The 26106-nt window shown below is 38.7% G+C and overlaps 1 protein-coding gene across 2 annotated transcripts; it reads left to right on the top strand.

The window, feature by feature from the left end:
- Positions 1 to 1572: 1572 nt before the first annotated feature.
- NMBR (neuromedin B receptor) lies at positions 1573 to 22076 on the top strand. Of its 2 annotated transcripts, XR_014953788.1 has the most exons (4): positions 1573 to 2409; positions 16279 to 16627; positions 18936 to 19393; positions 20121 to 22076. XR_014953788.1 is itself a non-coding variant. In XM_021553075.4 (3 exons), the coding sequence occupies exons 1-3, from the start codon at positions 1994 to 1996 to the stop codon at positions 19335 to 19337; spliced, it is 1167 nt and encodes a 388-aa protein (XP_021408750.1). In that variant the 5' UTR covers positions 1573 to 1993; the 3' UTR covers positions 19338 to 22076. The 2 variants fall into 2 exon arrangements, 1 of the variants encoding a protein (XP_021408750.1); XM_021553075.4 differs by having other exon boundaries at positions 18936 to 22076.
- The last annotated feature ends 4030 nt before the right edge of the window (positions 22077 to 26106 follow it).

Here is a 26106-nt window from a genome sequence, read left to right on the forward strand (position 1 = left end):
CACAGAGTGTTAAACTTGGAGAGTTAAAGACTTATATTGGATCCAGCCAATGGGAACCAAAAAGAGAGATCTGGAGTGTTAACAGAAATGTGACTATCATGATCTTAGAAAATTTCACATATGCTCAACAAAATGGAGGGTCACAGCAATTTATATAAATATGTAAGCCATCAGTAAGGCTGCCTCAGAGGGAGCTGAATTTAAAACTGTGTGGAAGGAACTTGATCAGTAACAAGAATCACTTCCAGAGGAGCTCTGTGATGATTCTGATGAGCTGCTTAGTGGTAAAGTTTATCATCAGCTTATCTAGCCTGATTCTTTCTGAGGCCTAGCACTGTTTGGGTTCAAACAAATTACTCAGCATTATATGGATCAGTAATTTACACAACTTTAACATATATATTAAGGGATTTGAGAAGAGTGATAATGATCAATGAATAGATAGAGAAAAGTAAGTTTAAAGAAACATTCTTTTTTTATATAATCTTAGTAAAAGTTTGTTTACTACATAATTGCTGATTTAATTCCTACACTAGACAGCATGCCATAGACAGGCCATGCACATGTGACATGCTTTGCTTCTGATATTTCAGTGGTCAGATTCTCCATAGACCTGTCATAAACTCATAGAGCTTCAAGAGAACTGCTGTAGTAATATGAACAAGCTAGTTCTCCACAAGCTCATGAATACTCTCTTTTGAGAAAAAGAAATAAAGGAATCAGTCTGCAGAGCATGTTACTGGAAAATGCTGTTATTTTACCTTAACATTTTGTCTTGGAAACTTCAGTCCAACGGGTCTGCCTGTCTTCCAGCATATTTACATGACTACTTACATTCATGGCTTCTGCTGGAGACAGATGGACCTGTTTGGAAAGCCTATACATTTACAGGCCCTCGGAAGTAAAAGACATTACCTCACTGAAAAGCAAGAAACATTAGAGACAAATTCTACTCTTCAAAGAGGCAAACAAAATTCATTCTCCACTCTGCTATACCATTTGCAGAGTAAGTCATAGATAGAACACATCACCTGTCCCCCTTTCCATAGTCAAGACCACTGTGAAATGCAGCTTCACAAATCAAACCTTAAAACTTTAAACACAGCTGATGCCTTTAAGTAAGATCTATACACAACCCACAGCTGGATGTCAGGAATAAAATCTCTTCATTCTCACGCCCCTCGCTCCCTGCCACCCTGCGTTTCAAAGCACTGTGGTTTCACCTAAGATGCTGAAAGACGATGTTCCGGGGGCGATCCTGCGTTCTGTCCGACGTGTCGGACAGCTCCCCGGCTTGCCGGGCAGAGCCTGGCGGGGGCTGCTTTGGGTGGTCAGCGGCGGGGACACAGGCTTCCCTCTCCCCTCCCACTCACCGCGTCGTGCCCATCGCGCTCAGGGGCTCCCGCGGGACAACGGCGGCTCCGGGATCCGCCTCTGCCTTCCCGCAAGATCCACCTCGGTGGCGCGGGGCTGGGGCGAGGGCAGGAGGAGGGGCGGGGCGGGGCGGGGCGGGCGCTCCGCTGTCAGGTATAAGGCGGTGCAGCGGAGTGAGGAGCGGGCTCGCTCCGCGGCTCGCCGCTGCCCCGGTGCCGCGGCCGGGCAGCACCCGCGCCGCTGGACAGCGCGGGCGCTCCGCGGGGGCGGCGGCCGCACCGCGCCTTCGCCGCAGCGGCGCGGCCAGCGCGCTCCCGGGGCGGCTGTTCCCACCGCATTCTCTGCCCCCAGGCCCAGCATCTCCTGTCCCCCAGGAGAGGCTTGTCCGAAGAGCCGAGGGACAGCGCACGGGAGGTTTTGTTTCCTTCCCCGGCCACCGCACCGGCGGACATTCCTCTGCATTTCTTAAGGGAGAAAACTCGGCAAAGAAGGGGTAGGAAGAAAGGCAGTAGGGAATGGGGGGGGAAAGTTAATTGACTTACTTGCAGAGAGTTGAAGCTTTCCTTTGGCTCCCGCTGCACGTTGCACTGGAGACCTTCAGTCCACGCGAGGCTGTAGGATGGAGCCAGAGCCCCCGCCCGAGCTCGCAGCAATGCCCCTCGGGGAGAATGGGAGTGTCCGCCTGCTGCCCGACACAGCCCTGCTGTCCCCGGGGAGAGGCACGGCCATATTCATCATCCGCTGTGTGATCCCTTCTCTTTACCTGCTCATCATCACTGTCGGCTTGCTGGGCAACATCACTCTCGTGAAGATCTTCATTTCCAGCAGTGCCATGAGAAGTGTGCCCAACATCTTCATCTCCAGCCTCGCTGCTGGTGATCTGCTCCTGCTAGTGACCTGTGTGCCTGTGGATGCCTCCCGGTATTTCTCTGAAGAGTGGCTCTTTGGAGAAGTAGGATGCAAGCTCATCCCTGTCATCCAGCTGACCTCTGTTGGTGTCTCTGTCTTCACCCTCACCGCCCTCAGTGCTGACAGGTAGGAAAGTTGGGCTGCCACTTCAGCTCTCTGCAGCTTGGGCTAAGGCTGGATGAAAGGTAAAGCACCTCCCTAGATAAGGCATCTGTGGTTTGCAATCCCTTAATTCCGACCTGTGAGGTGCCCATGCTTCTTCCCTCACTGACTGATGGCAGGGGGCACTAACTGAAGTTAAAGGGTATCTGGAAATGGCTGTGCCTGGCCCTAGCTTGCAGGGTGTTGATTTTAGCCCTGTCTTCTGCACCTCTGGGATGGTCCTGTAACAGTCCATATATTGGAATTTTACTCATTGGAGTAAGGTTTTAGATGCCAAATAAGACCGTTGCCAAGTCACAGTGTTGTCCACACGCAGTGGGTGACTTAAACCAAGTTAGGCACAGATGTATTTTAAATCAGTTTATTTCTTTTTGCTGAGAAGGTGTACACGTGTGTGTATGTGTGTCTGTGCCTTAGTAGAGAGCAGGTTACCAGAGGTGACTGCCAGAACTAGCTTAGCTTTTGGGAATTCAGTGACACCAAATTGTTCTATTTTAATTATCAATCTTAAACTTTTGTTCAAACTATTCTTACGGTCTTCGGAACTTTTAGAAAAGAAGAAGAAAAAAAGGAAATACCCCCAAACAAACTTGAAAGTAACACTTTTTTCTCCAATACTTGTCAAATTAGGAAGAAACAAAGAGCTGGATCCCCAGTTTTTCCTCCCAATTTCTGTGAATGGGTACTTAAGGAATTTATAGACACTGAGTGGCTGTAGGACTATGCTTCAGGCTCTGAAAGACAAAACTTTGCAGTGTAATTGCAAATTTAAATTATATGAAATTATCTTTATTTTTTTTATATAAGTAATTTTTTTGGGCAGAAATGAAAACATTTAATTCCTTCTCCATAGAAATTCACCCATTTTCTTTTGTTGTGTTTTGAACTGAGCCCCTTCATTATATTGGTGCATGATGTAAAGAGTTGAGTTTAGAAATACATTTTCACACTTAGAGTAATGTTTAAGATGTTAATGTTAGTGTTTAAAACTTTTAATAATTTATTTTCTGTTGTTTTTTTTTTTTTCTTTTTTTTTCCTTAGCTAATCCAGTCCATTGCTTGATTTCACTTGAGTGTAGTCTTCAGTGAACATTCATTTCAGTTCTATTTGAATCAGGACCTAACATATTTGTCTGTAAAGACTGTAACTTGTGAAAATGGATTATGGTTTTGAAGAAGAGCTTGCAAAACATATCTTAAAATGAATACCTGTAACTCTCTGATTACCTCAGTTAAATAGTATTTCAAAATCTGTCCTTACAGATCCAAGGAAACCCTGCAATTCTCTTTCTGCTCTATTTCCACTCCTTAGTATCTTGTGGTGTACATCATATTTGTAAAGTGAAGAAGTTAGTGGAGATAATTTCTCTAGAGAAATGTAATGTGAGGGAATGCTAGTAATTGAATTTTTAAGGATTCATTCATTTGCTTTTTATATAGCTTTGGAATATTCACTGTTTGATTTTTCCAGATAATTTTAAAATCCCTCTTTTTATATCAGTGGAGTCAAGAATTTATAATACTGACTCTGCTTATGCTTAATGCATCTAGAATTGCACGTACTAAAAAACAGTTACAGTTTGTGTGCTGAGACCAAATAAGCTCATAATAAATACATTTCTCCAGCATTTTGGACTCCACAGTATATGCCAATATCATAAATGGTTATACTAGGAATTTGCAGTGTTTCTTTAAACTCGTAGTTTTACTTTAGGTCACTGAGAATAAAAAACTTTTATTTTCCTGTCAGATTATCTTCCACTGACTTCAGAGACCAATCTCCTAGGTCCCCGGAGACTGCTGAGTGAAGCTGGCTGAACTTTCAGTGGTGTCTGGGTTGGAGTCAGATCTACTCTTTGTACAACACTTTGTACAACACTTGTGCTGAACTAGAGGGGAGGCACTGGTGTGGAGGGGTTTCTGTGACACTAATCTGTAGCCAGATTCTAATGTGTGTTGTAACTACATCAGTTTTGGGTGGCTATGATGGCAGATGAGAAGTGTTGGCTGCATCCTGCACCCAAGAGGTGCTGAAGAGGTCAGGTCTGGCTGCAGGCAATGTTTTCTCCAGATAAATGAATCTAGGGTAGGATGTAAGCAGTTATGACACCAAGAGGGCTCCATTATAATCCAGTATTTGGTCTGGTACACAATGTCTTCTTAGTGGCCCTTTCTTTCACAAATAATGTTCAAAGTACATTAAAATGTACTTTCAATTAAAGCCGTTCCTGGTTTTTGCTTCTTGTAACCAGGAGACTGTATAGAATGCCAGACATTGATTACACTAAAGAACAGATTTAGGAATATGTAGGATTCTTTGGAGCATGCCTGTGTAAATTAGGATAAAGGAGGTTGTCTTGGTTTCCACAGATGAATTAATACTTATTGTTTATGTTGAAATTCTGCATAACAATTATTTCAGAAGTAGCTATGGAAGCTACAAACTCTGAATGATTGTTGCTAACAAATTGAAGGAAGAAAAAAGTAATACTTTTAGTAGTATTAAAAGTACTACTACTTTAGTAAAAGTAGTAGTATAAAATTGTATATATGTATTTTCTAAAGTTGCTGGATTTCATACAGATTTTTTTTTTTGTCACAGAAGTCCTTCTCAGCAATAATGTTTCAGTGTGACAAACATGCACCTTTTATTTGGAAAGCTTCATTACCTTGTATTGAGATTATTTGAGTTTTTGTTTGGGAGCTTTTGTGTGTGTGTGTACAAATGTAATATGTAATTTTTAACAATACTTTCCAGACTTCCCTTCCATGCAGATGGAATTTAGCAGCATATCTGCCTGAGGTTGCCCATCCCCATCTCAGGAATAGCAGCTGGTCCTTCCCAGCCCTGAGCTCCTGGAGGTCTGGCTGCCAGGTGTGGGGAGTGGTGCCCTGCTGCAGCCCCACATGTGTTAGGGTGGGAGGTCAGTGGTGCAGGTGGGGATGGTGGCAGCAGAGATGATGCAGTGATGGTGCTGGTGGCACAGGATTTTGGTATCAGAGCAGGATGCAATCTCCCTATCCTATGGCATGGAGAAGGCAGCACAGGAGATGTGCTGCTGAGCCAGCTGTCCCTTCTCACTGCCACACAGGATATGTAGGGACAGCAACCTAGCCCTCATGGCCACTAGTTTTCTTTATTGTGGAGAGACCAGGGCACCTTTACAAATCTTAATATTTCTCTTGTTTATAAAACCAAAGAAAAAAAAGAGGGTGGCAACAGAAAAAAAAAAAATAGACTGGATGACAAATGAGAAAGAGGAAGAGGGCTGAAAGACAAAAATGTGCCAAAAAAAGAGGAGAGCTAAAGGGACGCTCCCTTTTGCACTCAACACACCCTGAAAGTTCCCAGAGCTGGTGCATGATGGCCAGGGATGCACTTCCTAAAGATGTGGTGGGATAAGAATTGAAAAATGGGGCCTTGATGAACTTGTTTCTCCAGAGGCTATGGACTGCAGTTTTGGCAAGGGTTAGTGGATGTTGATGAGAAACTCTCAAGACTTGGTGTGTAGTCTTTGATAAGGAGGATAAAAATAAAGAAGTGAGAAGTGTTTGCCAGAGGGACTGCAGCATGACACACATGAAGAAAATATGTGCCAGCATCTCCTCACTGCAAAAACGGCAGAAGCCAGGGATGAACCTGACTTGAACCATCCAATGAACTTGCTTATTGCTGCATTGGTTCACAATGGACCATACATTTAGCTCAAAAGGCAAACTGGCCCAATAGGGCTCCTCATCTTATTCTCAGGTTGAGGGATCTTGCTGTTTTGTGCATGGGAAAGAGTCAAAGTAGGGCAAAAACTTAATCGGGGAGGCATGGAAAGGTATTTCCAGGTTTTTTCAGAGTTAGAGGTCTGGATGGCATTTTAACCTTGGTGTGAATTAAGACTGGGTGCTACAGTGTGCACCTCTGTAAATGTGTTAGCTCTAATGCAATTCTGCTGCACTCTAATGGAGACAGCAAAGCTGAACTCACCCTAATATAATTGGAATAGCATCGTATTTGCTTTCTTCCACAGTAATGTGACATAAAGACATATTTGATGAGACAAATACTTGATTAACAGGTAACAGTTTGAAAATTTAAATTCATATGTAAGTAGCTAAATATAGTGCCTGACATGCTTTAAATGTATTCTATAAATTTTCATAGCTAAGCTATTTGCTCCTTCTATTTTTTTTCCTTTATTGATTTGGAAGACTGCAATCTGTATTGTAAAACAATCTAAAATATTTTTTGAAAATTTGCACTCTGTGCTGACTTCTGATGACATCTGATAGCGAAATCTCTTTTGGCTCAGTTTATTGATCTATTATCTCCTTTCTTTTGGGAACTTTGAAAATGTTCTGATGTGTGAAAAGCTGCCCTAGTAACTGGGTTTTTAATTAGTAATATTACTTTAATGAAAACTTTTTATTTTTCTCATAATGTATTTTTAGTTTTTCTTTTATTATGGCAGATGCTGATTCAGGCTGAAATACAATGACTGTATTGAAAAATATAAATGAAAAAATATAAAATCCTCCTTTCTTATTGCATGTAGTAGAGCAGGTGAAGCAGGACAGTGGACATGATTTCCTTTTGAGCTCTAATCGTTGATATTCAGGAACTAAGGAGTCCTTATGAGGAAAATAGTATTAAATGATATATTGAAAATTACTTATAATTAACCAAAGAATAAAGAAAAAATATTCAAAGGTAAAATGGAAGATTATAAGTGAAAAACAATGCCTTAGCTGTACACAGTGGATAGGAAAACAAAAATACATGGACCAAGTAGAACTATGAGATTCTCTAAGTATATATTTTAGATATTGAATGAATAAATTAGTGAAGTACATTAAAATAAATGATGTTCCAGATGTTTCTCTCACTGTAGGCTGTAGCAGTATGGTTATAATTATGCAATAATGGACAATGCAAAAGAAATTTAAGAGAGGTTTGGCAAGCTTTATCTGTCACATTTTTTCAACTTGCCTTTTAGTTCTTATATGCAAACTTGACTCTCAAAATAAAGCTTCCCAGAAGATCTTTGTCAAATTAAACTATGAGGCCTGTCCCCACACAATAACTTCCCAATTAATTTATATCCATCTTATGCAGATAAAAGGAGTATGATGTAAAATATTCCAGGAAAACAGATGGTAGAACCACCCCCTCCCCAACAGTGCAGAAAGATTTTTATGTCTGGAGTAGATTAAGGTGTTAACTATTCTAGGATAATATTGCCCAAGCCGGGCAATTCAAATCAGCTGTTGGAGAAGTTCCTTTTGTGACTGTGTTTTCACAGCTGAAAAGGATTTCTCAGCATTTTCCTGCCGAGTTAGGCAACTGTTTCTCAAACTTCATACAGACACATACATCTGTTAAACTCCTGCCTTTGTACATGTCCCGTGTGTACTCTCCAACCCATACAGAAACAGCATAGATTGAGGATGGTGAAGGGAGAAATGGCTGTGGTGTTTATCCCAGTCAGTGATCAATGCAGTGCCTGTGTTGTGCTGGCAGAAGTCTCTTCATTTTAACTATTGCTGTTTAGATTGCCTTTTATAGGCTGCAGCCTAAACACAGAGAAACAGCTTCAAACCTCCCGTTTCCTGCTTTTTTGAGCTAGTCAGTAAAAGCTTGTGTCTGTGATTGACAAAATACCTGCTAAACAGCAGATCCAGCCCCATTCTTAATGAGCATGTATATCACCGTTAATTTATTTTATTTGTTTGCCCCTCAGCATCATGTGGTACATCCTTTCCTTATCTATTACACTGCAATTGGTTAATATGAATTGGAATGCTGGAATTCTCAAGTCAGCATTTAGCAGATCATCAGAAATTATGTCAAAGATCAAGTATGCTCTACCAATGCTTTGTCTAGGGAAAAGATTTCAGATGGTAAGTTTGTTAGAAAATAAATAATACATCTCTGTATATGTGTGCAGTGTGATATAACTCTTCAATATTTTCCTGAAAGGGATAATTTGAGTCCTAATTTTAAAATGTTTAATTACAGAAGAACTTGTATATTTATGATATGAGTTCTGCTGCAGAACCAGACTATATATTTCTGACACTAAATTATTTTATGGGTTTTTATATGTATTAATGAAACAAGGTATACGCAGTCACAATCCCTAGGTCTAAACATGTTCCACCAGCAACTTCTAAACCATGCTGAGATTCAGTATAATTTGACAGTGTAATTACAAATAGAAAGTAAGTTCTTACAAGTTTATTAAATTTGAAGAAATAAGATGAATGCTATTTGTTGTCTGTTGTAACGCGGGCAGCTTCTCTCGCCGCGATACCCAGAGCGGTGGCGTGCTGGGCGGCAGGAGGGAAGAGAACGGGCGACCGCTCCCCCTGCAAAACTCTGCAGTCCCAGTTGTCGGTGCGGGGACAGACGGAGGCAACACGGGACGTGGGGATGAACAGGATGGTTTTATTCTTTATCCAACACCCTCTGGGGAGGGCGAGCAAAGGTTTTATACAGGAACTTAGGAGGAGGGGTTTAGGAACAGCAACCAATGAGGGCAGGGCTGGGGAGGAGTCTAAGGAGGGACTAACATAGCACAAACCTATCAGGGGAAACAGGGGAGGGGAAACATAAAGTAACCAACAGGGTGTTGAGCCTCACGAAATAGACAGGGAATGCTCTGGAAGCAGGGGAGGAGGCTGAGAGGAATGACAGGGAATGTTCTGGGGAAAGGGGCAGGGAAAGGGAGGATTGACAACTTGGAGAGGAGGGGGTTAGGGAAGAGCTTGGGAAGATTGACAACTGGGGAAGGGAGGAGATTAAGGGGAGGTTGAACCTACACAGAACAAATATCAAATTAAAGAAAAACACACCACAACAGTTGTCTACTGAAGAGAAGCATATTTTGGAATTAAGATGACACAACTTTTCAGTTATCAGCAAAAATAACCCCAAGACAAACAGTCCACATAAGCTTTTCATAATTGTATCTGCTGCATGTAGATTTGTGTATTTCCAGCTTTGTATGAGCATATATCAAAATAAAATTGTGGTGTGTGTGCAAACAGGAGAGAAATGGGTTATTCTGATATGTTGTCATTATACCTCATATAATTTTGTTTTTTTTTCTTTCACATGATTATTCCACATATTGTTTCCTTTTTTCCCAACTGCTTTTCATAGTATTGTTTAAATAATAGTTTCATGCTTGTGTTTTGGCTCCAAATTTGTTTGATTAAATGTATATTAAGGATTACTACATTCACTTTTCCCTCTATAATGTTTTTATATTTCTTTTTTTAACCAGGGTGTGTACTTGTACTTTCCATCTATACTGATTCCAGGGCAGACGAAGATCAGAAGCTGCAAATAAAATTGAACTGGAAAGGTGTTTAAAAGTGAGAGAGTAGAGCTTTTAGATGATAATACTAGAGAAAATAAATGAATTTGATGATTTTTGAATTTAGAAATTAGAGATTTAGGGTCTAGATTCTCAAATGGGAAAACCTAAGTCTGTTCTAGATATATTAATAGGGGTTTGGTTATTTAATTCTTCCTGGCTTGTAACATTTCTAAAAATCACCTGACCATGTAATGTTCTTCACAACAGTGTGTTATCTGCTGTGGCGTGGGTTATAACTGAATTAATCAGTGAAATGGGAGAAATTGTTTTGTAACAACAAAAATTTTATAAACTGGCATTAAGCAAATTTTACACTTGGGATTTCTTCTTTCAGACACTCTAGTTTCTGTAACTGATATTTTTATTGACCTTCTGATTCAGCAGTGATGATTTTATGATATGTTTTTTATTCAAGTATATATAGATATTTTTGCTGAGAGACATGCAGTAAGCACATAGGAAATACGCAGACAGCATGTAACTCTGTCTCGTCAGCCTAAAGGTTAGGGTATCAATGGGATTTGGATCAAGCTTATTTGGAGAAATGGATTTCTTTTTTTCTCAAAGTCCTTAGACCCTTCAGGATTAAGACTGTAAGCCGTGAAAGAATTAAACAAGGTTAGTTGTGGTTTTCTAAGTTTTTTTAAAAGGAGAACAGATAACCAGGGGACAAAGCCAAAAAGTACCTAAGTGTGTCCAGGCTGCACATTGCAAGGCCTAATATCTAGCCTAGGTACTAACTTTCCTCATCCTATCCACTCCTTCTGAGCAGAATCCAAAATCCAGAATTCCAAATTAATGTTGGAATGTGATTAATCATCCAGAAAGGTGATAGCAGCCAAGAGAATACACATGCTAAGCTTCCTTATGCTTCCTCCTGGGAAATAGTATAGGCAGTTGCTTTTGTGATGCAGCGGGCTAAGAATAAAGTTCTCTTCTCACAGGTGAAATGTTAATTTTGAGCCACTGTCTAGCAGTGGGTTGGGATGGGCCAGCCCATCATGTCTTTTTTATGCACGTACATATATCTGTATATATCTATCTACATATGCACAAACCCTTATTCAACAGTAGCAGAGCATGGGACTGAGGACTGGCAGTCAGACACTTGTCAAAATGGTTATGTAAAGGTCCAAGATATGGTTTGACCTGGATCAATCAGTATTCTCTAAACAATTTCTAGGCATGATTCAGGATTAAACACAAGCCCAGTGGCCATTACCAACAGAAATGTGAACTGCCTAATTTGTTTGGATGTGGTGGTCTTGTAGTGGGCAATTAATGAAATTAATTAAATAGTCATGGATGTTTAGCCAATGGCACTTGGCCTCCAGGCCTAAATATATACTATGTCACTGTTTAGTTTGCTCATACAGATGTAGCTTATATGTATCTTTATTAGATTTGGTTCTCCTCTCTCCTCTCCTTCTTTTCACAGTAGAAACTTTGAGAAACTGCAACTCTAATGAAGACGTGTTAGTCTGTCTTAAGATGTGTTAAAACATGTTCATCAGTGACTTGAAATTATCAAACTTAAATATAAATTTACTGGAAATATTCAAATATATGAACTTTTCTGAATAACAGCTGCTGAAACAACTTACTAATCCTGATTTCAGGAGCAGAATTGAACAAATTAATTATGGTACCTTTAACTAGTGCTTTTAACTAGTGCAGATATAAATGAATAGCTTTGAAGAAGCAAAGTCCAGATTGCAGGCAATGAGCTGGCATTGCAGGATTTGCACAAGCTTGTAAGAAGCTAATGTGAGGCAAATAGCAAGTAGCAGAAGTAGAAATAGAGGAAAAAATTAAAAGGAAAGATAAAATTTCTCCTCTGAGATGCTGGGTGGACAGGACAGGTAATAGAATTCATGCAGAAAAATACCCTTCCACCATCCTGGGAAACTTCTGGTTTGATTCTTTTCAAGGTGGAGAAATCATCAACAAGTGTTGAACTGTTATTGATAGTTTTTGGCTCAGCAGAGTGTATTTTTACAGAGTGGAAAACTTTTTCCACTTAGGCAAATCTTAAGATTTTCCCCCTGAGAAACACAGAACACATGTCATTGACATTGACATTAAGTGTGTTTACACATGGTCTTCTAGTCTGCATTTCAAATACTGTTCATTATATTCACTATCAGACCTCAGAAATGCTCATTCCTGAGTGAATGCAATTCTCTGCTCTCCAGAGATAAGCACAGAATAAAAATATCGATATTACCCAAAAAAAGAGAGAAATGTACTTTACATTTCAAGAATTTTTTATAAAAATAAAAATAGAACAATGCACATCTCAAGTTAAATGATAAAATGATCCCACAATGTTTTCAGCTAGATAAATTGTTGTCCTCTTAATGATTCAGCTGGAGTTGAGCCAATTGAACTGCCCATACAAGGAAAAGGGTCCCATCCAAAATTTCATTTTACTGCAGTCGAGTGGACTTCAACTGGACATGATATGGGTATTTTTAACAAATACTGGTTATAGAAACAGGTTTCTTTTTCAGATATACTTATAAGCTCTTATGTTGTTAAAATTTTTGTGTTTGAAAGCACCATGCAGGGACACAATAAAAGACTACCATGTGAATGGTTTTGATAAATTACTCTAGTTTGCAGGAAATACAGTTGCACAACAACATCACTTTAGAAAGCTTATTTATAATGAGGCAAATAATACCAAGCCCTCCAGCTCCAGGATTAAAAGGAAAATTTAAAAAAAGTAATGTGAAACTTCCCTGCCTGAACCGTGTCTCTGCCTGGCTTCTGACACTTCATTATATTTATTTTCATTGTGAATTTCATGTAGGAAATTAGGTGATAAATCAGGGTCCTATTTGTGGTAGGTACTATATAAGCAGCAACAAGAAGGAAGTCCTTGACCTGAAGGACTTCTAAAAAACGACAAGACACCATGCAGAATCAAAAGAGCAAGGAGATATTGAGGCTAATCTAGTTAGAATGGTAGGCTATTTTCCAGTGACTACCTAAGTATTGACTAGTTGTTTGGGGGTTTTCTTTTTAGTTTTTTTAAGGTCATCACAACAAAGTACTCTAGAAAAAGTGGTAGGAAAGCAAAGGAAGGACAGCATAGGTCTAGTAAAGGAGCACCTTCTTTTGAAATCAGCTGTGTGGGAGGGAAACAGCATTGTGGATGCAGCAGAAACAGGAGTAGAGCTTTCCATTCTAATTTGGAGCTGAGAAATAACTTTTTGAAAACAAAGATTAGGAGAAGTAAATAAAATAGATTGGAGTTTAGAAGGTAGCAAAATGTTATATCTCTGGAGAAAGAGGATATTATTTTCATGAATTTATTTTGGGATTGTGTAGAAGGGAGGAGATTGCTTTTAAATGGAAAAGAACACTATACAAAAAAAAAATTTGCTGAAGGAGAGTGGGTAAGTTTGTGCTTGTGTCTGTTGGCAGAAACCGCAGCTCCAAAGATAGGAAGGGCTTTCTGAGTGGGGGTCCCTTCGTCAGCAGGGATAATGATAGAGGACATAGGAAGACAGAATTTACATGACAGCTTTTAATTAAAACCAAATGCATATTTATAATTATTTCCTGAACTTCTTGGCAACTTATAATGTGCTCTTTTTTCATCAGTGAAGTAAAAGAAAAGATGAATTTACTTACTAATTTGACTAATTTGCACAATTAGTCTAATTTACTGACATTGTTTTTATTGATGGAACATATGGTGTTTGTAATTTGAATGGTTGGTAGCATGTTTTAGCCTTACACTGGTTTTATACAAAGGAAGAGGTTGGTTTTTCACTTTGGGAACTTTTCATTACAATCAGTTTATGTTTTATTTTATCTGTAACCTGTTTCTTTTCACTCTACAGCTTTTAAAAGATATAAACAAGATGACAAGCTTTTTGTAAAACACAGTGCATTTTTCTTGACACTGAGTACTGTGAAAGGCTGAGTAGTAGGAAGAGTGCCACCTTGTAGTCAGTAAAGTAGCAAGTTGAATGAAAGAAGCTTTTTTTTTTTGCACTAAACTCAGCTGTTTTGTGAAAAAGGGCACTCTGCTTCAATGCCTTTCCACTTGGAGTATATTATGGGTCAGGGAAAAGCATACTATTTGCTGAAACATCAATATATGCTGAAGTACAAATGTATGTCACATCTTCTACTAATGTAAAGACTTCTGAAAAAGTCTTCCATTTAGAGATTAACTAGGCCAGTTTGCTGCTAAAACAATTATTTGTGACATGGTCATTTACTTGGGTCATAGGACTGTGGTCAAAATATTTTGAAGTGATGGAATGGAAAAGGAGAGGAAAAAAAGCTGTACTACAAAACTTAATTTTTACCCAATTTCCTTAACCTACCCCAAAATCCCCAAACCAGCTCTTCCCTAAGAAAGCAAACTTTTTAAAAAACGAGCAGATGTAAGGACTTGACATTTCCTCAAAAATAGAGGGTCTGTCTTTTTGTAATGAAATAAAGAGAGACAGCAATAGGAAGCAATTATTGAATAATAACGTCACAGTTTGTGCTGGGGAGTATTCATGCTTTGTGCAGAAACTTCTGTCCTTCCTGTGGCAATATAAAGACTTTCTTTACACCTTGGTGTCCAGGGAGTTTCTCACTGCGTCTTAGGAGAAATGGTAAATATAAATTAACAGAGACAGTTTGCTGTTTTGTTTTCTACTCCATGATAGGGGTGAAAATATAGTAAAAATTCTCTGAAATTCTGTGAATTTAGAGAGGATATGAACATTAATAGCCATTTTTTTTTAGTTATTTAATGATCAAACAATTTATCACACACCTGAGAAAGACAACTCCAAAGCACATTTTGACTCACATATTCTCTGAAGAAAAGGCTTCCTTGGGTACTGTTACAGTTCTCTGCTCCAGATGTTTTCATGGCATAGCCAGTTGCAGACATCTGCTTAAGTTGTTGAGGGGCTATGAACTACCTGTCAGGACCTGCAAATTAGCCCTAAGAGGTATATGGGATCACAGCGCCATTTATCAGCATTCCCTTCAGCAACCACATTATATTTGAGTATAAACTAATCCTTGGGAAGTATTTAGACAATTGCTCATACCCGTACATATTTGTGCATCATGTATATCTATCTACATACATGGATATAGAATTTTATCACAAAGTAGAGGCTTCTAACTTACTGTCCTCCTTAATCTAAGCTCATTATGTATCTAACAGAGAAAAAAACCAAGCCAACTAGAGGGTGATTTAATATACATAAAATCTGAATCACTTTTTGAAAGTGATTCATACTTCTCCAGAGACTACAAACACCTGAGGATGAACAAAGTTATGTACTTGGGAGTATGAATCTCTCCTGACTCCCCTTATCCTATTAAACTTTTTCTTGACTATTAAAGAAGATTAATTCTTTCAATTTCTCAAAATGTGCGCTCTTTCAGAAAAAATCACAGCCATCCCAAATCAAATTGAAAGTAGAAACAAAAAAATTAATGCACTTAAGAAAAATCTCATGAGCTCCCATATTGTCACAGCTTAGACAAAATGAAATGTTTTGTTTAAAATTTAGTTTTTAATAAAAACATTAAAGCATAATTTACTTACATTAAAAAAATTTAAATAAATTAAAAATCTAAGTGGAACTTTAAGGTATCCTTGAAATATTTTTCTCAAATTCTATTTGTTCTTATAACATTTTCTTGTGGAAAGTTTGACTTTATATCACCTTCTGCAGTGATTTTTTTTTTTTTTTAATAAAAGAATTCCTGACCAAAGTCTACTTCTATTAATTTATTTTATTTTACTCTAGATAGATATTTCCATTCTCCTCAATTCTTCCTGTTTCCATTGCAGGGGCTATGAAATTATCAGTTCCAGAAAGGTTTATATGCAGTCATATATTAGGAGACAGTTTTGCAAAATGCAGTGTATAGAGCAGCAGCTTCCAACTATTGATGTGGAAATGTTTACTTTATGTAAGCATTTAATACTTTCTGCACAGGTCCTTGCTTGACTTTACAAAGATGCAGATATTATTTGAGGGGGGCTGGGAGTGTCCTAGAGTGGGAAAGTTCTGGTGGAAGCAAGAGGGAGCCCTGGGCTTCAGGAGCTGAGGAAAGAAAGAAGGAAATACTAGGTGTCCATGTGCTGCTGTATGTGGAGTATGGAGGTAGATGCACACGTGGAGATTTGCTGAAGGTATTTGGAGAAGCAAAGAGCCATGGCTGATTCACTTTCACCACACTGGCACAGAATGCACACCTACAGGCACAGGTTGTATCCAGGTCTCCTTCTCCCTCCTCTGATGAATGTATACAAAAAAAGGTGGAGATTTAGAGAGTGCAAGTTAGATTACCAGCCCCTTGACATTTCAAATAAGAAAAAAAATGACATTATTTTAATCAAAGATGTGAAGTATGCTTGTGAATTGCATGTTGAATTTGAATAACTTTTAATTTGTATCTGCATTTTGGTCAATTTCAGGTATAAAGCAATTGTAAATCCCATGGATATCCAGACCTCCAGTGCAGTGCTATGGACCTGTCTCAAAGCCACTGCCATCTGGGTAATCTCCATGCTCCTGGCAATTCCTGAAGCAGTGTTCTCCGAACTGGCTCACATCAATGACACAGATAATGCCACTTTCACAGCATGCATACCATACCCCATGACAGATGACATGCATCCGAAGATCCACTCTGTGCTGCTTTTCCTTGTGTATTTCCTTGTCCCTCTTGTAATTATCAGTATCTACTACTATCATATTGCAAAGAGTTTAATAAAAAGTGCTCACAACATCCCTGGGGAGCAGAGTGAACATTCCAAAAGACAGGTAAGTAATTTGCTTTTTACATCCTGGTAAAAGATCTGTGTGCTGTGTACACTTCTAAATGAAAGTAAAGGAATTATAGCATCCAAATTGTTGGATTTTGCAGAGTATTAGTTCAGTTTCCACATGAAATAAACCAAGGATTATCTCAAGATTTTCCTTGTTTTCATGCTTACTCAATATTAAGCCCAGTATGTAAATGAATATGAACAAGGAAAATTATAAATCCACTGCCATGAATGCACATTTCTAACAGCAAATGAGATTAGTATATATGTTTGTATGTGCTGTTACTGTCACATTACTTGTATTCTTACTGAGAACTGATGTTTTCATAGTTAGTGATGGTGGCTTCACCTGTCTCTATAGGCAGTCATTTTAGGAAAGAAACCTTACATGAATGTTTTGAGAATTGTCCTTTTGTGCTTGGAAATGAGAATACTTACATAGGCAGGGAAAACTTTCCTTAGGGGATCTGAGATTGTTTTCAGATGAAGGAGTGCTGGAAATGTGAACATAGAGCATTAACTGATTTTTTTTTTTTTTTTAACTTTCTTGGATGCAATCCTAAACTTGTACTTTTCTAGTATCCTTTCTGTTAGAGATGCTATAAAACTCTTGGTATAGATTCTGTATATCTTTGAGACAAAGCATTTTAAAATGCTGTACAAAGCCAATCTTCCCCGTAAGGCACAGGAAGCAATACGATAGTAACATTAGCAGGAGTACACATATGTACAAACAACAGCTTTTGCAGTGAAAGTGCCTCAGCTGCTTTAAAAAAGCATTAGTACTGATAGATAAAAATACTTATGCAATTTAAACAGTTTTGAATTGTTTTCTCTACCAGTAATTTAGAAAACTACTTGCATACTCTCAGAAATCTATTTGCATGCACACATTCTTTTACAAAGACTACATTCCTTTACATTTTGAGCAGCATTTCATTTCTGCTCTAGTCTGTTTCTTGTCAAAAGTGCATACATATTAGCACTTCATGTATTATTTTATTTCCCTGTGAAATATAGAGAGCCTTTTGGCTGAACCCTCTGGATGGAAACAATATTTAATTTATACCACATTTCTGAACTCACATGTATTTTCGAAGTAAGAACACATTTTTTCATTCTACTTAGTTTTTTTTTCTCTTTGTTAATCTATGAGGCTCTGAAGAATAGAAAATTCTGGTGAACATACATATCTCCCAGCAAGAGGAAATAAATTCAGACTATTGCTATCAGCTCATGTTTCTTTAAGCCAAATATAATATTCATATTATACTTCTGCACCTTTTAGTCTGCTGTTGCAATCTGAGTGCAAATACTATCAAATCTGAATGTTAAAGTTTTCCATCTTTTTTGATTTCCCCAGTTTTTTTGTTTAGATAGACCCAAGAATATTTCAAGATTAATTTTGCAGGTTTTGAAAAAATGTTAGAATAAATTCACTTGGTTTTTTTTTTCCCCAGAAAATTGAGCAGAGTAGAAAACTTTCCTTCCTCGGCAAAATTTTCATGCCTGACATAAATAACAATTCTTTTAGAAGGAGTATGGGGAAATTTTCTGCCTCTCTTTAGTGACTTCTACCTGGCCAGTTTATCTCCTCTCAGTTTGGAACCTCTGTGTAGGCTCCTATCCTGCCATTTTTTCAGCCACTCTCAGTATCTGCAATGAAATCTGTTATACCTTAGCACTGCAATTAAGATACATTTTGTGATCTTATTGCAATTAATGGAACGTTTCACCTTACCCTGGAATTAAGATGCTTTGGATGGTGTAATACAATTTTGGTGGTTTCCCAAGGAGAGAGGTGCAAACTGAGGCCCTCAGTGAAAAACAAAGGGATGTAAGTAGCACTGTATAGCTAACACCTTAGTAATGTCTATCTCATGGTATCTCTAGATTTTGAAGCCAGAAACTATTTCTAAATAGCCCTTTAACTAAAACTTAAGTTTTGAGCAAGCACTGAGATCTTATCAGAAAAGGTTATGTTTCATAACATCCTTTGGTGCATGTACAGGTTAAAAGTCAGTGAGTGCTTCCTTGGGTCATGAATCTCTCTTGCTGTGTGTATCATATAGAAAGAGCAACCTTCTGTAACTGCAAGCAGCTAAGAAAGTTCACTGAAAGAGGAAAAGGAAAGTAAATGCGATAGCAAAAGTAATTCAGGACCTGAAGGAAGAATTTTTCCTGGCCTTACTCATGACAATTGCTGAAGCTAATACAGCAAAATGCTGCATATTTTAATTAAGTCTGTTATGTGGTGTAGTTCTATTCCTTGTTGTTCATTTGTGTTCTCTTCATCTTTTTAGATGGAAACTCGGAAGCGTCTGGCAAAAATTGTTTTAGTTTTTGTTGGCTTCTTTGCTATCTGCTGGTTTCCTAACCATGTGCTATACATGTACAGATCTTTTAATTATGATAAGATTGATCCATCAATGGGACATATGGTTGTTACCTTAGTGGCCCGAGTGCTAAGCTTCTGCAACTCTTGTGTCAACCCATTTGCACTGTATTTCCTCAGTGAGAGTTTTAGAAGACATTTCAACAACCAGCTCCGCTGCAGGAAGAAAGCTCAGAAAGAGAGATCTGCCAGCTACTTGTGCAACTCTTCTGCCATTCAAATGACTTCCCTGAAAAGCAATACCAGGAACACAGTAACTACCATGACACAACTGAATGGGCACAACTTGAAACAAGAAATGTCATTATGATCAAATGAGTGTGATTTTTGACTCTGAAACAAATCTGAACTTTTCCTTTTCAGCTTGTAAGTCACTTTTGGCTCTTGTTTTTAGACAGTCCTCAGAAGAGAGGCTCTGTTAAATTCTGGCTAATCTGAGGTTGTTTCACATTGTCTGACTCTTAGAAGTGAAGAATATGTTTTATTGTCAAAACTAAACTGACTGACAATATTGTACTTTAAAGGAGATGCTGATATATGTTTAACATAAAGGAAAGCAGTGTATCTGATAAAAAGTATTGCTTTAAAAAGTATAAATTTTCTGATATGAAAAGATGTATTTTTAACTGAATATTGATCCAGGCTTATGTTTTGCTTTAATAGATTTTGCATGACTTTAGCTCTGTGGTGTGTGTGCTAGCTTTGCTTATTAAGACTGTTAGGCATTTTGGAGTCCATTAAACTTTTATTTTTAATTTATTTTTTCTTTAATCAGCTCACATGTTAGCACGGGTAGTCAGATAGACACAATGAATGAAGCTTATTGCCACTACTTATAAAAGGCTGTTCATATAAAAGTTTGAAGGGGGGTGTCAGAGTTGAATCCCCCTTTATACAGTGGCATTGAATCTGACAAATAATCATTCCCAAGCCAGGTGAGAGGTTAGCTTTCATGTTTGAGCTCCAGAGGGAAGGTGCTCACAGTGTCTTTCTTAGAAGGGGCAGTAATAGCAGACAAAGGCATCTTGTGGAAGTAGTTTTTTATGGTCAGTTCATGAGCCAAATGTAATTTTAAGTATGTTTTTCTTTACAGTTGGGTGGAACTGCTCCAGCACAGATCTGTCTCTGTCACAACACTGTATCCTGTACTTCTGCAGTGACTTCTGTAAGGTGAATACTAGAGAGTACACTAGAAATTTAGATTGGACTTCGGAATTAGTTGCTAGTCTTATAATTTCAAAAGCTGAAGTGCTAATGCAGTGTATCAGTTCATTGTTCCCTTTGCCCTTGATAATACACTTGCACATATTTAGTTCTGTTTGTAACTCTCTGAACCACTTGAAGTTCAAAATTTCTTTTGAAATTCCTCTTTCTTCAAGACTAGTTATATCCGTACACAAATTTTTAAAGAAATGAGAACTTATATTGATGTAAACTGTAAGTGTTCTAGCTAATTACCTGGAAAAATAAAAAATCCCTGGTTGTAACCACTCAATAGGGAAAGTAACAGATTGAAGTTCTTAATGTCAACCAGCCAGTGAGATCTATAGGAGAATATAATGTAGTTAAAGTGGTATGCAGCATTCAAATGAGAAAACCTATTAAGTTCAGTTTAGACTGGCTCCATATGGCCTACACGAGCTGGTTGCAGTTGCCCCGTGACTTCAGTGGCTCCTTAGAATTATTTATTGGAGGAGTGGCTCCTCTCTATTTATACAGAGGAGCTGATTAACATGAACTTGTAAATCTATGTGGAATGGTTTAGAATCCCTGCTGTGGGATGGGGAGGAGAAATTTGAGGCACAAAAGGTTCATATCAAGGGTTAAGATGGTAAAAATTTGCTAGAAACAGCAATGAAATAAGCAACAAACAATAGCAACAATATTCATAAGAGAGTGTTTTAAAAATTATTAAGAAGTGAAAGATTCACATGCAATCACTTACCACAGGGAACTTAGCACAACCCGGACCACTCACTTTGCCATTGGCCTGACTGGAAGGAACCCATCCCTCCCCTGCCCCTTTCTTTGGCATGAGGTAGTATAGAGTAACCTTGGGGTCCTGGTCATGTCCCTCCTGACTACTGCAGAAATGAACCCTTTTCTGGCTGGAACGAGGACACATCCATAACTGCTTGACGCTGCTTCAACCTCCTTTTTCTTAATTTTGCCTCTTCTCTTTCTTCATGCCTTTGTTTTGTGTGAGGCCACATGTTCTCAGAACTACTTCTAAATTTTATATCACTAATTCTTCCTGGATGCCAGACAAAGCTTTGGAGTCTGCTCTTCTGATCAGTCTCGAGTGCTTTTCACTCACAAATATTTTACACCTGCAAAGCACTAATGCTAAAAGTCTTCCTTTGTCAATTCTTGATGTTTATCATTGACTGTGATCAAGTTTTCTGTTTATTTCTGCTGGGTTTTTTGTGGTACCATGCTCCTTATTTTGCTTGACAATCTTTCTACACTGCATAGCCTTTCACAGAACTTTGAAATCCATTACAGTTTTTATTTCCTAAATTAATTTTTCTGATGTGGACATTACCAGATGATATTTTTCCCTACTGGAAAAATAATAATCTAATTCATAGGAATTTGTAGAAGATGTGATGCTTCTGTTTGTTTCATGCTCTCCAAACAATGTCTTAAACTGCTGTGTGTGGTGTGAACAGTATGAAACCAGCTTTCTGGCAGAATGGAAAGCTACAGTCTGTTCCTTTATATTGTAAGGGGAAGGTGTTCAGAGGTAGACTATAACTCCTTCTTGTCAGGAAATCAGGATGGTTTTGCTTCATTATTTCCCAGACCTAATATTCAAAGTCTGTTTCAAGTAAGTTAACTAAATTTTATATAGGTCCTTTCAAATTCTTGTAGCATGGTGTGGGGGAATTAGTTAATCTGTTGGAAGCTTTACTAGGCATGTTGCTAACCCAATGTACACATTTTAGAAGTGTCAGTGTGCTTCTGTACATGTTGTATATAAGCTGTATGTATAAAGCTGTTTTCAGACAACTTTGCTTGCTAACAATTAAAATGAAAGTAGAATGCATTTTATGAAATATTTTCTTCTAACTGTAGTCAAAGGAACAAAGAAAATCTGTAAATAAGATCATGTCAGCTTTTCATATACTACATTGAGACCTTTGCCAAAATAGTTGTTAAAATGCCATCTGTTTTTCTTTTTCTGTTATAAAAATTGTCTTATTTCAGAAAAATCAGTTATTTTCTCTCTTCCTCTCCTGAGTTTTGAGATGGTTTCTTTAAAAAATATTTTTGCAGTGATTGAGAAAACTACCATTCCTTCTTAGTCTTTGAAAAATGAGAGAATAGAGGTATTTACTGTTTCCTCCATGTAAGACATTTTTTTTTTTGTAGACTAGAGCTAGTATAACATAAGTCTGATAGCATCTTCTCACTCCATCCTGTCAATACTAGGAATTTTATGTACACTGCTGAATCCTGAAATGTCAGTATGGCTAAATTCTCAACCAACCTGAGATATCTCATTTAGTGTTACACTGTGAGGTGATAATTATCTTCAACAAAGCCACTTCACTTACAATACAGGGCAAATTTTTACAGCACACCTGCCCCATGGATATTTTCTTAACTCAGCCAAGACAGACTTACAGAAACTATGGCCCAGGAATTAGCAGGGCTGATTGAGAGGTAATAAACCATGCTCAGAGGGGGAAAGGGATAAGACCAGGCTACTAGAGATCAGTCTAGAGGTAGCAGGCTTCTTACGGAGGCAAAACCATTAGCCCAGCTGAAGTGCATCTACACCAATGCACACAGTATGAGCAGCAAGCACAAGAAGCTGGGAGCCATTGTACAACAGGAAAGTTATGTATTTGCTATCATGGAAATATGCTGGGATGACTCTCATGACTGGAGTGCTGCACTGGATTCCTGTAAGTCCTTTAGGAGACACAGGCAAAGCTGGAAATGTGGTAGGGTGAAACTGCATGTGCCTGTGGGCAAAGATCAGGGGGAAGGTCAGCAGGGTGGACATCATGGTGGTGAGAGTTGTTATATTCCGTTCAACCAGGATGAACAAGAGAGGAGGCATTTTACAAGCAGCTGGCTGAAGTCTCATGATTGTTGACCCTTGTATTCATGGGTGACTTCAACTTGCCAGATGTCTTCTGGAAGCACAACACAGCAAAGAGGAAACAATCTAGGAAGTTACTGGAGTGTATGGAAGACAACTTATTAACACAACTAGTAAATGAGCCTTCCAGAGAAAGTGTACTGCTAGACCTGTTGTTTGGTGGGTGATTTGGTAGTCAGTAGTTATCTTGGACATAGTGGCCAGGAAATGTTAGAGTTTCAGTACTGGGTGGAATAAGGAGACGTATTAGCAGAACTTCCACCTTGGACTTCCAATGAGCAGACTTTGGCCTGTTTAGGAGACTTATTGACAGAGTCTCCTCAGTAGTCCCTTCAGATCAGTATTCAGTTCTGAAGTGCATAGGAGTTTGGAAAGGCTGGATGTACTTTAAAAAGGAATTTTAAAATATTTAGGACCAGGCTGCCCTCAACTGTAGAAAGACGAGTCATCAGGGAAAAATACCAGCCTGATTAAACAGAGAATTTGGGCTGGAATTTAGGGGAAAAAAAGAGAATCTATCATCTCTGGAACAAGGGTCAGGTAACTTGCGAGGACTATAAGGATATTCAAGGTTATGTAGGGAGAAGATGAGAAAAGCCAAACTAGAATTTGGATGTATTTTATGAGATGTGAAAGTCTGGAGTTAGAACTAAGGGTAGATGACCTCAAGACAGTGCAATATAATCAGTGTGATCTAAAACCACTGCCAATTCTAAAATTAGAAAGTACTTTTACTTTTGAACATCCCAATGTCTGCAACTAAATGTTGCTGAGCTCCCATCAGCTTTGCATGTCTGAGAGCAGGTTTACTTAACCTCTGTAACCGTGCACACATCTCAGAACAGCACGGCATAGCTTTAGGTGGGCTCGTGAATCTACAGCATCTTCTCCAATCTGATTCTGTGGCTATGAAGAATGGAGCTGTCAGCAGCAGAGGAGGTATCTAACTGTAGTAGAGAATGAGAGAAATGGCAAATATTAAAGCTTTCACTGTGCACCAGCCTCTGTTAAATGCTTCTTCTATGTCTACACAGTGTTTGCTTTCTTTTCCTCTGATGGCAAAACCTGGTATGTTTGACACATTTGATTATTACCACTTTCGTACAGATACAGATCAAATAAAACACATGGACTGTAGTAGATTTCCACACAATGAAGGAATGACAGTGTTCTGACAGTGTTCTAAACCATCTTTTTCTCCCGGGAGTGATATGGGCATCATTATAACCTTTTGAGCCAGGTAATAGTCCTACCAGAGGGGATGTGTTACTGAATCTGCTGGTAACCAGGGAGCTAGCTGGGGATATCAAGATTGGAGGCAGTCTGGGCCACTGGTGGATTTTGCTGTCTGTAGGAATATGGGTGAAGTAAGGAGTAAGGTTAGACCCCTGAACTTTAGGAAAGCAGAATTTAAGTTTTTCAAGGAGATAGTCAGTGGGATCCCTGGGATACTGCCCTCAGGGACAATGAGCTAGCTGGAACTGAGCTGGTATACTTTTAAGGATGTCTTTTACAGGATGCAATAGTTAGCAATCCCCAGGAGTAAGAAATAGGGCAAGGAAGGCAAGGGATCATTATGGCTGAGTCGGGAACTGTTTGTCAAACTACAGGGAAATAAGCACATACATAGATAGTATAAATAATGACAGATAACCTGCAAAGAATGTAGAGATGAAGTTTGGTTGTGTAAGGGAGGGGATGAGGAAGGCCAAGGTGAAGAAGCTGTAACTGAACCTGGCAAGGAACTTAAAAATAACAGGAAGAGCTTCTACAGGGATATTAACCAGAAAAAAGGAGTCAAAGGTGTACCCCCTGATAAAAAATGATGGAAAACTGGTAGCAACAAATGAGAAGACTGAGGTACCCAACTACATCTTTGCCTCAGTCTTCAATGTCAGCCTCTCTTCATGCATATCTCAAGGGGATGGACAGCAGGATGAGGACTGGGGGAGTGAAGTCCCTCCCACTGTAAAGGTCAGTTCATAACCACCTGAGGAACTCAAATGTAAGTCAATGGGATCTGATGAGACACATCCCAGAGTCCTGAGGGAATTGACTGATGTATTTACCAAGTCACTTTTCTAAGTTTGTTTGAAAAGATGGTTTTTTTTCAAAGATCTTGTTTCCTAAGATGTTTGAAAAGTCATAGCAGCTAGGTAAAGTCCCAGGAGTAAAAGGGAAAAAGACAGCCAGTGAGAAAGATGGAGACTATTTACAAGATCATATAGTGACAGGACAAAGGAGAATGGGATCAAATGGAAAGAAAATTATGAGGCACCAGAAAAGGTTTTCCACAGAGGTTGTGGATGCCCCACCTCTGGAATTGCTCAAGACTAGGTTGGATAGAGCTCTGAGCAACCTGGTTTAGTGAAAGGTGTCCCTGCCTACAGCAGAGTACTGGAACTAGATGATCTTTAAGGTGCCTTCCATTAATTTATGATATATGGTTGCTATAGCAGTCTAGCTCAGCTGCAGACCAGAGCACAGACAAAGAAGAAAAGGCTAAAATCAGTGGTGTGTCTCTTAACTTTTGAGTGAGACATTATTAATATAATTACTTCTAGGACCACAAACTCTTCCATTCCCACAGGACTTCTCTTTATGCACTGCAAAGGGAAGGAGATAAACATAGTGAGCATCACTGTAAATCCAGTATTTACTTATTTTGGAGATCTTTGCTTTGCCACTTGAAAAATTACCTTTTACCATGGTTTTCTTGAATGCTCTGTGTGTTGTTTACAGAGGACAGCAGTTTTGTGGGTTTTACTTTTATTGAAAAAAAGTGTCTGCATCACCCTAGCAGTTCCTATCACAAGAAGTCAGGCTACATTTTCCAGTGTACTGACCAGTGCTAACAACAGGCTCAAAAATACATTTCAATTAAACATCAAAGCTTCAAATCAGCTTATACCTGGAAAGGATTTAGTAGCTGCTGACCAGAAAAACAGCTAATCAAGATGTATTT

Source organism: Lonchura striata, chromosome 3 (genome assembly GCF_050655825.1).
Source record: "Lonchura striata isolate lonStrDom1 chromosome 3, ASM5065582v1, whole genome shotgun sequence".
Taxonomy (NCBI): Eukaryota; Metazoa; Chordata; class Aves; order Passeriformes; family Estrildidae; genus Lonchura; species Lonchura striata.